We start from the raw sequence: 17,477 nt of genomic DNA on the forward strand, positions 1-17,477 counted from the left end.
ATAAGTAGCGCGCTGCTTTTGTCTTACTTTTTACGATACCAGAGACAGAACGAAATTGTTTATCTTGGAAAGTGATAATGGAATGGAATCCTTCTTCTCGTCGTCGCTTCTAAATATTTTAATCAAAGATACGCAAGGCTGAGTTATAAAACCCTACCTGCGGTTACTCCTAAATTATTTGGTGCACGAACAAATATTTCGCGCAAAATTTGCACAGTACCAAATGGTAGCATACTTTCAAGACTTAAAAAGAATTCTCACCCGCTGTCTACTGTTTAAAAAATTCCCCAAAAAAGTATTCGTCAAGGTACAAGGGAAATTTGGTTCTACATTTCGAGCTTAATCGCTACGTCAACCCAAAAAATGTACGTCCATGTACATTTCACTCGAGCCAGTGTTATCTACGGATACCGTACCTAGCGATGTTCTGTTCCAGGGTCCCTGCTGCACATCCGGCTGCACTCTGCGCAATGGCGATAAGTGCAGGGACGACAACGGATGCAGGGACGCGAGCTTTTGCGACGGTCGCGGTCCCCAGTGTCCGCCATCCATCAGCAAACCTAACAAGACCATATGCAACGAGGAGTTCGTCTGCTACATGGGGGTGAGTACACGCAGGTTCCCCCTTTCCCTCTCTTCAACGCCCCTCGATCCCCTTCGTCTTCCATGGCGAACTTCCGTCGCGTCTCTTCGGCTGGGCCGCCTTTTCACGCGTATCGTTGATGTACGAGCGGAAGTTTGCGAGAAAGTGGTCAATCCATTCGCCTGTCAAGTTCTACGTGCATTCCGAGAGGGGGTAACCCACAACGCGCAGATCTTTATGATCGTTGACGTCCTTATCGTTGGAAACCGCGCAGACAAAATAGGCCATGCCGCGCTGCATGGAATATGCTGATACGGAGTGTTTAGATTAAGGGAGTATGGTAATTGGGTACTCTGTGAACGTCGCGTTTCTTGACGTACAAGGGGGTGGACAAGGTAATGCGAACACACGTGGGATGCATTACGTTGCGCCATTAGCGCAGGGTTAAGCTGCCGTTAGTATTTTTGTCCCGTTTCCAGTGGAGTGTGACGATTTGGGAAAACTGTCGCGAACCTCACGCGCTCGTTTATTGCGAACTATAATTCAATAATAAAGGTCGATTTAGGCTATACGATACGAACCGGCAACGACACGTACCGGCACGATAAAACATTAAAACACGCGTTTTAATGGAACTATTCACACTTAACAGACACCGACCTGAACGTTCCGTCAACGGGAATAGTGTGAATAGTACCATTAAAACGCGTATTTTAATGTTTTGCCGTGTCGGTGCCGGTATGTGTCGCTGTCGGAATGTGACGGTCATGTCGTATAGTCTGAATCGACCTTAACTCGAACGTCTTTACGAGTTGACTGTCGGTTGGAATTTTGACAGTTTAACAGGTCCACCTGCGTGTTTCTTCCAAGCAAGGAAGAAAACGGAGTAGAGATCGCAGAGTATCTTCGCACTTTCAAACTCTATAATATCTCACTACTAGAAAATCTGCTACTAAAAATAAATTATAAATATTACCAAGTGTGCCTTAAAGGATACTTAAAATATCCTTAAACCTCAACAAAAATTAAATAAATTTTTCTCTGTAAAATATACACGAAAAACACCTAATATTTGGCTTTCTAATGTGGTTCTCTCTTTATGTCCGTACGATCACCTGCTATCGAACGTCCTAGTTTTTGTACACTGAAGCTGCGGAAACGGAGATATTGCACCGTGAAATGCGGTAATAAAGAGTTAGGCCAGAACGAAACGAAGAAGTACGGCGTTACTTAAACTACTCCACGTAGCATTTAGTCAAGCTTACGAGCGAAGTTTATGAAATCGTCGCAGCTGACGATAGTGGCTGAAATTACTCGCGCGAATTTACGATTAACCTGCGTAAAGCTGGCTAGGGCTGTCTAGTTACTTATTCATTGGACCCTGCCTGCCGTTTCCGTGATCGTAGCAGAAACCATAACGCCGCATACGCGTTATCAAAGTTACAACGCTAACAGCGCTACGGAGGACAGAGACATTTGGTTATTGTTACTGTGAACCGTGCGCACGCAGCTGGAAATTAGTTTATAACGAATTTGACCTGGTGCACCTTTTAGTCCGCCAACTATGCGAAGCTAAATGCTCCACAATTCAACGTCTGAATTAATTGCTCGCGTACGAAAAAGAATCTAGGAAAGTGCACGTTTCGTCATTTAAACTTTATTACTGCGTGGAAAAATATAATTAGGCTACGCAAAAGGAACGCCGAGTGCCGGTGAAAGAAATATCTCAGGCAGAAAACGTAAAGGAAATTCAATTCTTCAAAGCTGCGAGGCGAGAAGACCACTTGAATTTTCGAAATCCATTTCAACTCGAAGCTCCGTACCACTCGGATTTCGCAAATAATAATTCACGGTAAATTCGAAGAATTCTGCGATCGCCCTCGTCTCGGGAAATCCACTTTATAGTTCTCCGGGACAAGTTTCGCGCTTAGATTTCCATTAGCCGTCGATTTCGCCACGCAGGAAAATCCGAACAGGCTTGGGAACGAAACGAGGGAAGCTCTGCCTAGCTTACGACCGGCTCTGAGAAGAATTCTTCGCGGAGCGGTTTCGTGACGTGCACGCGTGCCATTATTCTACGCGTCGCCCTTTTTCTCTTCGCTCCAGCCTCGAAGGTTGGATTTACGGCTTTCGCGTGGAGCGAAATACCCTTCGACTCGTGGAAGCGTTTTCATCTGTCAAGAAATCTCGACGGTGGTCCCGATCGTGTCGTAGGCTGTATTGCGGCGAGAATACAGGCAAAGCGTGTTTGCTGCGCGAACATATATTATATTTTACACCGTTAACGAAAGTTCCAGTATACCGAGGGTGAATGAAAACACAGTGTCGACGATGTCGTACATTAAAATGCATGAACCGACTAACCCGTCGAGAAATCTTCACTTTAACACGGGCATTAATTCTTATCTAATAAATTATTCTGCAACGCGAAAGTTCCTACTTTTCCCAACGGCCGTGTCCCGCCGTCGGCTGCCTGACGCCGCGTTAAGGACACGTTATTGTACTTGCAGATTAGGAATGCCAGTATTTCGAGCGGATCGATCGATATTATACAATACCGAAGTCCGAACGCCGAGGCTGTTAATTATCAATATTCGAGGCACAGGTAGAGAACTTTCTATTAAAATTACGATTACGATTGTGATCGTAATCGTAATCGCAACTCGGAAACATTTGATTACAACCATAATCGTAATTATGATTACGGCGGACCAACACTGGATATAAATCAACGGACTTGATCCTAAAAATATCTCTAAATCACGTATACGATCTGCAAATCTGATTAATCCCCGAGTCATGGCCGCGAATGCGTACCACCCCCGCTGCCTTCCCTCCAAGTCGGTTTACGAAGGCGCAATAAACATGAATAAGGGCGCGAGGCGCATCCGTGAATTTTTGCAACGGAGCATGGTTATTTCGAAAGGCGCAAAGCTGTTCCGAGCGCGCAAATAACGGGAACGCAGACGCGATTCGTAAGAGAATAACGATTCAAGACTTGGGCTTATCTATCTTCGGCGCCCGCGGAAATTACCTCGTATTTAGAGGTTTATGCATGTAGGCTGACACTTTATCGGGCTCTTGCATTGCTTCCAGGAATGCACCGGCAGCATTTGCCTGGCTTATGGCTTGGAATCCTGTCAGTGCATCGCCGGGCCCGAGGATCCCCCGACCAAGAGCTGCGAACTGTGTTGTAAATTGCCAGGAGAGGATCAACCGTGCCTGTGAGGGACGATCATTGTGCATACACGTTGTTCCGCGCGCGAATGTCTGCGTCAGTCGTTTCACTCTGGAACAGTTCCCCAGGAAATAGCACCGAGCGTGTCCCGCGAAGAAATTACATCGAGCGATAACCGTGCATCTCCGTTTGATCGATGGAGTCGGAGGCTAACTTTATAGATTCGCTCCGAAGTCGGCTCGTGGACTTCCACGCCTGTCAACGAAGACATTCGCTGAGCAAACTGTCCTTTGTACTTTAGCTTCGAGCTCGGGGACTATGTAGATTCGAAGACTGCAGAAGACCGAGGAGGAATTGAAAGATCAGGGATTAGGTGTTCGTTAGATTTCGAGTAGCCTCGCGTGGGATAATTGAAGCATCCGGGAGAGATCCCTTGATTCCTCTGTGTAATAAGATGAAGTTGAAGTTCAATGACATGGACAAGAGGGATTAGGGGATCAGGGTAGGGACTGAGGACAGTGATCATTAACTTTTGCTCAGATGCAGACCTCTGGGAAGGTTAACCTCTTCAGGGACGATTATTTCTTTTCTCATCAAACTTTTGTTCTTTTCGTTATTGACAGTAATTATAATTATAAAAAACTAAACGTTCACGTATATGGCCAAGGGCGTGAAGAGATTAAGTGAAACCTGACCTAATACGGCTAGGAATTTCTTCCAGAACTGATCTTTCATTTCCACATCTATACACAGTGTTTGGCGGACAACATATTTTTTTAAATAAATTCGGCAGCAAAATTTTTGGCTTCAATTTCATTTTCAATTTCATTTTGGTGTAATTTCGGCTCTTAAGGCCTCGGACACCTGTTGCCAAACGCCCTGTACAATGTTTGCGAACGACAGAGGCAAACTGTTAGCTCGACTTCGAGAAGTCATACGAGACGCATCTCTTTGTAGATCATCCTTCGCCTGGAATTCAGCGCCGTACGATATTCCTGATATGCTGTCGAAGCCAGGCACGCCCTGCAACGATTACAATGGCTATTGCGACGTATTCCAGAGATGTCGAGAGGTAAGGTTATCTATTCAAGCTGGGAGACTGCACGGGGGACGCCAAATGCACTCGACGCTTTTTCCATGGCATCGGGAATTTTATTACTGGTGAGGGGACTCCACGGAGCCCTCGCAGACTTTGTCTTGGGATACGAGGTATTATTTGAAATACATTCATAAGGCCCAATGACTGGGCCTGATGATGTATCCACAACTTCAGTGTATAGGATTATTATCAGGTTGCAGACATTTATAAACTTACGCCAAATTTAAATATACAAAAATATACGAGGATGTGGACAAATGCATAAATATATTAAATATAAAAAAAAAAAATAAAAAAAAATATACATGTCGAATTGAGTAACCTCCTCCTTTTCGAAGTCGGTTAAAAATAAAACACAGTTTACGGTATTTAGAAGTGAAAAACAGCAATTTAAATTATCCGCAGTCTAATTATTGCAGTCCATGAGGGGTCAGTGGTGTACTTTCTCTATAAGGCCCCTCATAAGGCCCAAAAATGCTCAGACACGTATCCACATATTTTCAATGCAGACTCATCGTGTTAAAAATGATACAAATCTGTAAAATATATATATTACGAGTGTCCCCCCAGACTGTCCCCGCTATAAGGCCCAAATTGTTAAATGTCTGGTTGGGAGGTGGTATCAATAGCGTCTTTCAGTGGTACTACCATACCATGCTAAATAGATTTGTTCGATAACACTTGTTAATAATTTCAGGTGGACCCCAGTGGGCCTTTAGCGACACTGAGGAGATTGTTATTGTCAGACGCCAGTTTGGCAACCTTCCGACGATGGCTGACCGACTACTGGTACGTCGTCGCGCTCATTGGCTTGGTTCTGCTGTTAATCCCGGTGAGTAACGCGGTACAGTTGGTTTCTTGCTCGGAACGCCTCGTGATCGTTCGCCCTTGGGCGAAATGCTTTGAAGTGATCCATCGACTCGACAGCTTTCCCAATGGAGCCGTGTGTTTCAAAAACAAATAACTCCCTCTTCCCAAACTCCGTGATCCGCGCGACCAACACAAGTTGAAAGTATGTTTTTTGCAACCTCGATGCATCTGCGTACGCCGAAAATACTGTTGACGCGTCGAATATCCATGTAAATCCAATTACGCGTCTTGTCAATTGAAAAGTTTCACTCCCGACCGGTGAAAGGCAACTCCGGTGACATGTTACACGTTTTTGTTTTTTGGCATCCTCGGGAAAAAATTGTGGCGCACAACGCACCCGGGAGAAATACAATTCAATTATACTCGACGTACCCCTGTTTCCATAGTGAAAGCCTGGGAAAACGTTTCGCGTGCTCTTATACGCGGAACGCGATCGAATGATAAATCAATCAATTCGATTTATAACTATAATCCATCTCTGGCCGGCTGGCGAAAACAGGGAGCGTGTATTTATTATTGAAATAATTAATTTTCGCGTGTCGTTCATTGCGCGCACGTCGGATGCTACGGTAAATTGAAACACGCGTTCCTCCGATCGCGAATCGCAGAAATGTTTTAAATAATATCCAATTGTCGCGAAATTAATGTGACCTTTAGAGTATCCCCAGTTGTACTTTTCAGTCGGAATTAAATACATTTTATCGGGACATATCGAATCGTTAATAGCGATCGTCGGTGACGGAGTTTCTACGTTTGATCGTGGTTTATCGCGACGAAAATGTTATCGGTTGATGGGAGCCATATGCCAGCGTGTATGGTACCTCCTAACCTAAATCCTTAATATTCCGTTGGCTGGATCTCGAAATGTGTGGACAAACATTATCATGCAACCGAATTACTCGGTTGCTGTTTACGAACGTCGGACGTTTGTCTGTTAACGACTGCTAAACACAACCCCAGACTGTTGACGATAAACATCTGACGTGATGGTTAGATTAGGATCAAGAAACTCGAAATATACAGTATGGCTTTCATGTTTCCATCGCAAGGCATTAGAGTGAATATTAGGTTTCAGGGTGGATCGATGTGTCTAATATTTCTCCCGACTTAAACAGAAAATAACCATTTTGTTGTTGGAATTGGAATCCTCTTCAAAAAGGGCTTCTCGAGTCGAGAGAATTCGTATTGTTCTGGATAAAATCATGTATTGTCTGCGAATGTTTGAAGAAATTTAAATGAAAGTATGGTTCTGACTTCGAAATGTCATAATTTATTTTTATATTTTATATATCTATGCATTTCCTTACATCCTTGTCTATTTTTCTATGTTTTAAAATTTGTCATAAATGCATAAATATTTACAGTCTAGTCATGTATGTAGAAACTAAGAGATCTGTTTACAATTATGTCACTATGCTATTTCATTCCAAAAACCTATTATTTTTGTAGTTTCGAACGCGTACTTTGTTTTTTAAATTCGTGGAAGTTGGCACGTTCCCTCAGCGTATTATTTAGAAACACGGGAAATCGTGGGAGCTCGAGACCCAACGCGATTAAATAGGGCTGTAGAAACGCGAGAACGTTAGTGAATGGCAATTAAGCGCGGGAAGGTGTCGCGCGAAATATATTGTAAATTCGATTCCACGCAACTTGGCCAACTTCCGACCTGCGCTGCCGCCAAAGCAGGCGGAAATTCATCCGGAGATAGGATTAAAGTGGCGACAGTAACGCGATGCTGCTACGAATTATGTTGTAAACCGTATCACGTGCGAGCTTCCTACGGGATAATGTAACGGTGAAGGTTTTCGAAAATATCGCTGCCATGAGAACGGTGTAATTGCAACTAAGAGAAAAATTACAATGTTTGAGCAAACATGTGAATAGTATCATGAAATATTCATGTTCTCATCATTTGTTGCTTCATAGATTTTATGCATGAAAGCCTTGGTTGCAAAGCTACAACAGGCACAAGGTTATTGGACGACTCAGAACTCCCTCAAACAGCTTGAAACTTCTCGAAACCCCTTCCAAACATTTTAAATTTTCTTGGAGGCTCTTCAACCCCCTTCAAGCCTCTACAAACCTCCTCAAACACCTCCAAAAATCAAGCTACTCGACCGCGATACCTTCTTACAAAAGTAATACAAAGAGCTAACCAATTTGTTTCATGCCCCAGGTGCTGTTGATTCGTCTCCTGCGGAAACGACGCAATCGTCTCGTGAAAATTCTGTCCACGCCGAGATCGACCCTCCAACCCCCCAACGCGAGCGATCCAATTCCCCAGCAACGGTCGTCGGCGCGCAAAATACAATCCATGGACATCTCGCGTCTGAAGAAGAGGATCGTCGAGACGATGAAGAGCCTAGCATCTCCGCGACGAAAGAAGGAGTCCTCCTCGCAGGGTAACACGTTCCTGGTGGGGATCTCCCGCCTCCTGGGTAGAGACTCGACTCGCCCGGGGTCCGAGGAACGATCCTCGAACGAGGTCGAGAAACTGTGCGACGCCAGAAACGAGGAAACGCGCGAAGACGCCGAGGGGAACGTTCCCAGGCAAAAACTCGGTTCTAGGAAAGAGACCAACGGCTGGAGGCGACTGTCTCTACTGTTCCTCGGCAATCGCGGTGCAAGTTCCTCCCCCACCCGAAGAAAATCGAACAACGGCGAATCGATGCGCGTCGCGGCTTGGAGAAGAAGCGTGCAGGTCGAGAAACTGTGCAACACGTCGAAGACGATCGTGAACCCCTTAAGCGGCGCCTACGGTTATCAAACCGAGCCTCTCGTGGTGCCGGACACACCCGACACACCTGGGGAAACGTCTGAAGCGAGAACCCAGACGTCTGATCGGACCGAGTTGCTGGCAGACAGTTAGTTCTGAAGAGGGACACTGAACTCTGACCCACTCTGTGGAAACGGTGTTCTTTCGATGCGTTCGAACGTTGGCCGAGATACAAGTGTCTTTATCTTTTAAGTTGCAAGGTGGTGAGTCTAGGGTTTCCGTTTTTGTCGCAGTCTTGTCGCTTCAAAGAGAGATCCACTGTATTTCTGCTATCATTGAAAAAACAATCACGAACCTGTTTACTGGTTTCATTTCAATACAGTAACTTCCGTTTTGAAGATTCGATGTCCACCCCAGATTCGAGTGACTTCCCACTATTCCTGTGTAAGTGTGAGAAATCTTATCGCCCTAAACATGCTCGATTTTGTCACTTCGAAAATGGATCTACCGTACCAGTAATCACGCGCGAAAATTCGATTCTTTTGTTTCCCTGTTTGATTGCCTATCGAAGCCCAACGCAACCATTCAGACAATCTCTCCGTACTGTACAGAAAACTTCGGGTTCGATTTTGCGTTAACGGAAGCCTCGGAGTGGTTAACCGAACTGTGCACCGCGCCTAGGTCTAAGAAGACAATATTTGATCTCCACTTGCGAGATGAAACGATCGATCCCGTCGAGAATGGGACGCGACTAGCGTCGAACTCCGCGTGTAAATATTGTACAGTCTCTTGTACCGCTGTCGCCGTAGATTAGTTTCGAGAATTAAGGGGTGTGTGTGAGAGGGAAGCTCGCGAAAGTTTGCGAAGCCGTGTGGGTTCTTGTAATTCGTGTAGCCAGACAGCTCTTCGCATAGAAACGGACCAAATATAGGGAGGAAGGGGTAAGATCGTCCAGCGCTGAACTCGTAGATATGTGTATATAAAGGAACGATTGTTACTGTACAATAAATCGTATGTTATAATATATTATAGATTCCCTACCAGCAAGATATACTTGTAATACACGTGTATATGGATTACGGTGATTTTCCCCCATCCTTTTGGTTTGGTATATAGTTTATTTCTTTCATCAATGTTTCAGCCATTTTAGGGACTTTTCAAGGCATAGAATGTAATAGTTGGATTTGTATCATGAAGACTGTATAAGGAGATCCAACTCCCTAAGAAAGTTACTAGAAAACTGTTATCAAAATCCCGAACTTGAAGTTATGAGTATTTCGTCCACTCACGGCGCAAGTGCGCATAGACTATGTGTGTCATATTTGTATGATAATATATACACATACGACATATATATATCTTAGTCTGTACTCACTTGCGCCGCAAGTGGTAGAAATATTCATAACTTCAAGCTCGGGATTTTGATAACACTTCTACACTACACAGTTAGGACTCCTTATACAGTCTTCATGATTTGTATTAATACGAACAATACCTAATAATGTATATAGCAGCATCTAATTTGTAAGCAGCGCCAATCAATCGCAATACACTCATTCTGCCATCACTGTCGGTATAGTGGAGCGGGAAATGTAGCATGACGCTACAAGAATAATGTAAATGATGCCATCTAGCCATTAAAATGAGAACTATTCGAGGACCAACTTAGACGTTTTCACAATAGAGGCACTGATTATAGGTCGGCATCTTAGTTCGGTCTCTTCACCGCTAGATATCACGTCACTGCCCAGTTTCCTTCTTAGCAGCCATTAGTCCAAGTATTAAATAATTATTTATTTAATATTTATTCTGTCTAGATGTTTCATATTGCGTCGAAAATCATAGTTGATACAACAAATAATATCCTGAGCATTAAAATAAGTTCTTAGCAAACAAATTATTCATCAGGATTTTAATTAATCTTTTACCGTGTTATATAAAAAAAAACGTAACTCCATTTATGAGAAAAATGCTATTACTCGTGCATAAGAGTACACGAACAGCCGTGATTCGTTGATCATGTTTGCCAGGTGGGAGAAAGTAAGAATCAGGAATTATTGACACGAGAACCAAGTATGATCCTCGTCGGTGATTTAATGTAAATTAACCTACGCGACCTCGTGTGATTGGCGAAATGTCAGGGCTGCGCACGAGTGTAAATACTCCTTTTACGAGATATCGATTTTTCTCGATTCCCTCGCCGATGATCGACGCGCGATATAGGTGGCCATAGACACGTGTCGAGTTGCATTTTGCATGCGTCTTTACACGCACGGTTTGTATCGAAACATGTACTACGTCAGATTAATTTGCCTTGTCTATACGTACAGTTACCGTCTGCTGGTCTACTTTGATAACGATTTTTGGAAAAATCGGCGGAATTTTATTCGAATAATGGAGCACGAATGGAAACTCAGTATACCGATTTATTTGCCCTGATTCTGAATAATTATCTGAATAATTATCCTGAAGGATAATATTCATATCAAATTCATTAAAAAATCGCTCCAATTGAATAAAACAAAAATGAATAGGAACATCTTAATTTTTAACTAAAATAGTTCAAATTGAACGAAATAAAATAAAAATTGTGTATCTCCCTGTTACGAGTGCCGAAATTTTCTTCTTTCTTCAAAAGAATATCGTCATTTATGCGACAGGATTATTTGCGAAACATTAACGATGCGTTTTAATATTACGTCACTTGACGACTTTCTACGTCCTCTTCGTGATACTGTTATAAAAATTTCCTCGACATTTAATCACGTGAAAGGAATCTTACGAGTCCCGGAGTTAACACTCGCGTAGATCATGCTCTCTCCCCCGATTCGAGAAAAAAAGGATTCCGGAATCTCGTGCGTCGCGTTAATCGTGGCAATAATAAATTGCCAGGTTTCGATTCGAAAGCCGCGCGATTACGGTGCGTATTTTCGCTGCGTAAATCAAATTCGCTTCCGTAGGGATCGGACTTTGAAACTTTACAGTCCCTGGCATTAGAATTCAGAATATGCAAACGAAAGTCTGATGGTTCTGCGCTTTATAATCCTTTATGCTTGCTATTAAGAATCGCGCTACAAGGAAGCCATGGAAGATGGCGACGAAGTAACGAATCAAGGTCACATTTGAATCGCTCATCCTTCATCACGGGATGACTACCGATAACATCCGATTTCGCGATTCTAAGTATCACACGAAGGCTATGGAAACGCGAAACAGTTACAGGATTTGCCTCGCCAATTGTGAAAACTAAGCTATCTCGATTTGTTTCGCACTATTCATAACGAACGACCAACTTTAGATTGTATAAAGTCTGCAATTTCTGGGACGGGCATAATTAGCGGGTTTTTGTGGCAGAGGTCGACGGAATAAATTAAGTAATTGCAGATTCGATTGATCTTTAGAGTAATGATCTTTATCCCTTTTTTTTTTTATATGAGTACACTTTTCAATTTCCTGCAAAAATATAAGTCACGATCTGGTTCACACGGCCGTGAACGACGATAACTTTTCCATTCGCCACTCAAACAATGACCCCTGATCGACGCTATTATTTTCGTACCGTTACGTTGTTCGACCTATTTGCCGAGCTAATAAAACGATAATAAACCGTCAGCTGTTCTTCCGCGATACCACTTGCTTTTTCGACGTCGGAACACATAAATTTCCCCCGCGATCGGTACAGTTACTCTTCCGTAACCGATTAATCGGTCCGCAAACTCTTTCGCGAAGAGACAACATTTCCCCGACGTTTCGTTGCGTTATGCTCGATCGTCGAAGGAAGTTCAATCCCATCAAAGTAACGGCTTACGACGATTACCCTGGCAATACGCTCTGAAACTCATGGAAACGAGCTTGCGTAATTCCACGTAACGTACCGCGGCGTCTAATCGCGAGGTAATGTCCCGGGAAGAAGATAGGGAAAACAGGAAAAGGACACGTGCGGGAATGGAGTCACGGTAGAACGCCGCCGAGAAAGTAAATGGTTCGTCGTGCAACGTAAAATCAACCGTGACAAAGATGACACGGCCTGTTTTCCTTACGATCAGGCATCGGGAAAATCGGTCCTCGTTATTTCAGCTCAACCGAACCTTGGAAAAATTAATTGCTGAAGTATTGAAGTAACCAGAATTTTGAAACATGTCTCTTGTAGGCTGCAGAAACAGGACACCAAAAAAATAGGACACTAAGGTCCTAGATTCTATATCATCAGAGCACCAAGGCACTGGAAGTATCAAAACACAAAAATATTAAAACACCAGAAAACCAACGCACCAAACACCAAAATATTAATATATTAAACTATCGCACCATGAACATACAAGACACTAATCCCCAAAATCCCCAATCATCCCTAAAAATTAAAAATTTAGATATTAATATACTTAAACACTATAATACGGCTAAAATATACTCAATCCTCAGAGAGTCAAAGCCGTAATTTGTAGCAGTATACGGACGTCGTGTTCCTTGCGTCACACTTCAGCATCGACATAAAATATCCTTCAAACAATGGCTCAGAAAAATTCCATAGCTTCCCATGCGTCGAGGTAACTGTACAAACAACACGTTTCAATCGTGTACGCCTTAAGTGAATTGTCTCGTCGTTTCCGCTCCTACGGCGAAACTTCGAAACTATTTTTCTGTCGTTCGTCCTCCATCTTTTTTCCTTTCCCCCCTCAGCTTTTTTTGCTTTTCAACTGTGAGATCCCGTTGGATATTGCTCGCGTAACATGTTTGCCATTCCCCGGAACCGGAGAGGAGCGCTCGTGCTCGATCCTTTGCATCTCGTTTCGCGTAATCGCTCACAGAGGCGTAAATTAGTTCTGGTTGGCTCGGTGGGAGTTTAAATCTTAATTTATGTCCACAGGCTACGTGTGAGTTTAGGAATTCGGGGAATCTTATTTATCAGCCCCTTAAGTTTCTTATTTTCATACTCGTATATACACAGTTTCTCGTCAGTCGTTTTTAGAAAGTCCTCGATCTTCTTTGGTATGCTTCCAGGAACGCGAGGATCGAAAATTTTTAACAATTTTTAGCAAGTTGTGGACTCTTAAGGATATCGAACACCGTAGCGCTGAATTATACAAAAATACCATAAATTCTTTTTTTATTTATATGCTCGAGTGGACGTTGGCACATCTCATAGGACTACAGTTAATCGAACTCCTAATTGCACAGTAATTTGTGCCAGCTTTAACAAGCTATAGAAGTCCTGCACAGTGCGCAACAATACTTTTCGCAATTCTGATACGAGCGACCAATTTGCCGCGCCCCGTCCATGACAGCGAGTCATTATCCACTTCAAGCAAATTTCTCTCGATGACCAAAGATGGCCAACCCTTTTTTTTTCGAATAATAGATGACGAATAGAATCCATGTACAATAATTTATTCGCGACGTTCGTTCGATCGAGCAGTTGAATTTTTCTTTAGTATAGAAATATTTATTAGTAAGCATTCAGTTCTTCAGAAGGTTACGGTGTTGGTTACTTTTATATAAATGTTTATTTGTTCGTGTAATTCGAATTTGAATTTCAATCGGAAGTTCGTAATTTAAGGGAAGTGACCTTGAACAACCAATCGATTTAGTCACTATAGTTGTCTCCGATCGTGGCTTTTGCACTTAGCGCAGCTCGTTAGCATTCGCGTTTTGTGACGGCGGAGGTATGTATGCTCTGCAACTTACCTTTGTAGATGGGATTCTATACCGGGTGACCTGAATAAATAATACACCTGAAGAGAATTTATATGTGGGGTACAGCTAGAACCTATTCTCGAACTTAACTTTACGGTTAGTCCCACAAATTATATTACAAGATTACAAAATTTATTCATTGGCTAGAAAATTGTCAAGCTTCTAAATCATACTAAGACCTAACGTCAAATTTACTTTCCTAAAAAATAATATACACCTGAAAGTATAAGAATTGTGTACAAATTGAAAACGAGTTCTATTTTACTATAAAATGTACGAGTTTTCTTTATGATACTCATTTTGATTGAGAACGAACTTTAACACGAACTTTAACTTTTTGATTGACTATCTCGTGATTATATTTACACCGTTCGATCCACTGCTTTCAATTTCCAATTTCGCGCCTTTTTAATTCTATTCGTTCGCACATCGAGTACATGCAATCCGTCCTTGCGGATCGTCTCGCATATTAACTGACCTGAATAAATGATAAAGATGAATGGCGAGGCTCACTTTTAGCGTTGCCTTTCATTTATATTCTACGATTGATTCTAATCCACGCGTCGCGGGCTAATGCAATCGCTGATTGCAAACACCTCCCTCATACGTTCTCGAACTGTATAATCAGATACGCTTATTAATAACGTAAGGAAAAATAAAGATAATATTTTTACATTCGATTACCCCTGACACAGATTAATCAATTTTGATTGACACAAATGGGATCTGCAAGAGTCAGATTTTTGAAAAATCGAGGATTCATTAGTGATTAGTAAATGAATAGACCGAGAACGCTGAGAAGATTACAGTTTTATGTTTCTCGAACCACTGGTGGCTCAAAAGATCCTTTAAGAGGATTTCCGCCATTTAAACCTTTCCAAAACTAAGCATACATCAGTGAGCACTACTCGAGTAGACCAAGGAGTAAGCCAAACTGTTAAGTTCATCGAGTTCCTATCAGCAGAAAAATCCTCCATTAAGATCTCTAAAGGATTCATCGACGATGATTTGAATTCCACGATTAATACAAGAACCACTTCGCTAACTAGACCAGAATGTAATTTATCTGGGCCGTATGATCGAAATGTATCAACGCGATGGTGTGAGCCAGTTAATCATGCTTCATATCCCAGGCTATTGAAAGACACTCCTCGGCGCTTCAATTCGTAATCATTTATCATCGATTCGAGCTGCAACATCGGCGGTCTCGTTCGTTTTATCCTCAATTTTGCCGCAATATGTGCCGGCCTGGAACTTTCGCTGCCATTCGAGCCGCTAGCGGCGCATTGCTGAAGACTCTGATCCCTGCCAGGGGATAAGTGTGCTATTTTATTTTCGCCCGTACGCCGCGGGGTGTATCATTGCCGATACGTGATATATTTCGTGTTGTATCTTTCCCCTCGGCGTGCGCCTGTGTGCAGCTACGCTGCGGTTTGCCGTCAGAGAACGCGTTGGCCTATAATTTGAAACCGTAAAGGCGTGTAATTCGAAGATCGGCGCGCGCGATTTGTCGCTGATGCGCACGCAGCTCCGACGCTGGAACCATTTGCAAAAACATACCGTGTCAATAGGTGAAGGAATTTCACTACTTTTCGCGGTCTGAATACCTTAAGAGCATGCAGAAGAATAAAAACGATCTTGTCACAAGTTTGTTGTTGGGTTAGGTCTGGATTTGTCGTTGAATTGGGTCTAGATTAGTTCTTGATTCAAAATTGGACGCATCCTAATCCAACTCTGGCAAGAGCAGGTGGACAAAAACGACTTTATCATAGATTTCTTATTAGGTTAGGTCTGGATTTGTTGATAAATTTGGACTAACTACATCCCTTAGCTAGTTCTGAATGTTGCATTGGGTTATATCTGGGATGGGTCTTCATTTAAAATTGGTCGTACTCTGATGTAACCAAGACGAGAATTTTCTCAAAATTTCTGCAATCACTAGGTATCCAAACAACTCTATCTCGAGACCCAACAGTCTCTTAACAGATCGGTCTCCTGTTCGTTGACCTGTTCCTCCACGAAGGAGGCGTCCTTCCTGGTCGATTGAGCAACCTGTTAACAAAAAGAAGCAACTGCGTGGAAGGATGTTACGCAGCGTTCGTAGGAAAATCGAAAACTTTCTACTCCGGCATGCGGCGCGATCTAACGGAATCGGTCCAGCAAGAAATAGAGTCATTACAGATCGACGAGGCTCCGACGACCCTGACTGAAATTATCGTGTGACGCTGATGAATATGAATTCGTCCTTCGACGGGCAAGAAATTATTGAAGCTGCAAGAGGGGTTTTCTATAAATACGTTTTTACGACTGGCGTGTAACGCGCGCGGTATTTATGAATTATGGATGGCGCCGCGCGCAGCCGAGTGACAAAATTGTTTCCCATTAAACCGGCTCGCTTGGGCGTTTAATTTTCACGCCTTACGCGCCGAGGTGACGTTTCGCCCCGGTTTGTTGACGTTGCCCGTTGATGAGTCGCGTTGGACGTTTTTTACCGTTGGAATAATATAGCGATCCGTGGGTTCCTCGATCGGATAATCGGATTACGAGAGCCTGATGATATCATTCCCCCGACGGCGATGGATAAGCGATCCTGAACGCTCACGCATCCACCTTTGCAGAATCCTCGTCTTCAATTCTCGATTAATAAGACCACACACACCGGAGTCTTCTTCGGGGAGCTTAATTGCTTTAGGCGCACGATCTGACTGGTCCGGCTTGCGCATGCTTATCTGCACGCGAGGACCCTCTGCTGGGAGCGTTTTCTAAAACAGCATGAACGCTCGATGGTGCCGTAAACAGCGGCTTTCAGTTCGGTTTGCTCTGGCACGAAAGTATCCTGGACGTTTGAGAACTGATAGATGGTACGATTCAATCATCATCGGGTAGACTGATCCTTGGAAAGTTTAATGGTATGGGTCGCTGCTTTAGAGTCGAACGATATTTGCTTAAATGAGTTTGAAAGACTCCGGTCGTATCGTTCCGCAAGGAGTGACTACGAATATGGCTACCTAACCTAGGCTAATAGCATCTTTTACTGTGGGTTGCTCTATAACTTTCAATTCTTCTGAAAGTGTGCTGGTAGCAGTTTCGATATTACAGGATCACTAGCATCTGCACGAGCCCCTCGTGGACCTCCACATTTGACGATGGAGTAGGTATGGAGTAGATAATATAAGCTACGGAGGGGGGGGGAGGAAGCTAGAGAATACTAACCATGATTTTGTTTGTCTAAACGAGGTGTGGATAAACAAGACTCTACGAAATTTAGCTCTGTAATAATAAAAGTGGAGTAATCGATGTCTAACAAAACACAACAAAAGTAGAGAAGTAGTCCCTG

At 43.2% G+C, this 17,477-nt stretch overlaps 1 protein-coding gene across 1 annotated transcript in view; it reads left to right on the top strand.

Annotated features, from left to right (window-relative positions):
• LOC128880217 (disintegrin and metalloproteinase domain-containing protein 10-like) overlaps positions 1–9,593 on the top strand; it is a 188,755-nt gene extending 179,162 nt beyond the window's left edge. Inside the window, exons 13-17 of the mRNA XM_054130046.1 lie at positions 437–604; positions 3,680–3,807; positions 4,719–4,833; positions 5,558–5,692; positions 7,907–9,593. Of these exons, the coding sequence (XP_053986021.1) occupies positions 437–604; positions 3,680–3,807; positions 4,719–4,833; positions 5,558–5,692; positions 7,907–8,599 (1,239 nt within the window). The 3' untranslated portion in view covers positions 8,600–9,593. The remainder of the gene's footprint in view (positions 1–436; positions 605–3,679; positions 3,808–4,718; positions 4,834–5,557; positions 5,693–7,906) is intronic.
• Positions 9,594–17,477: the final 7,884 nt, after the last annotated feature.

This window comes from Hylaeus volcanicus, chromosome 7 (genome assembly GCF_026283585.1).
Source record: "Hylaeus volcanicus isolate JK05 chromosome 7, UHH_iyHylVolc1.0_haploid, whole genome shotgun sequence".
NCBI lineage: Eukaryota > Metazoa > Arthropoda > Insecta > Hymenoptera > Colletidae > Hylaeus > Hylaeus volcanicus.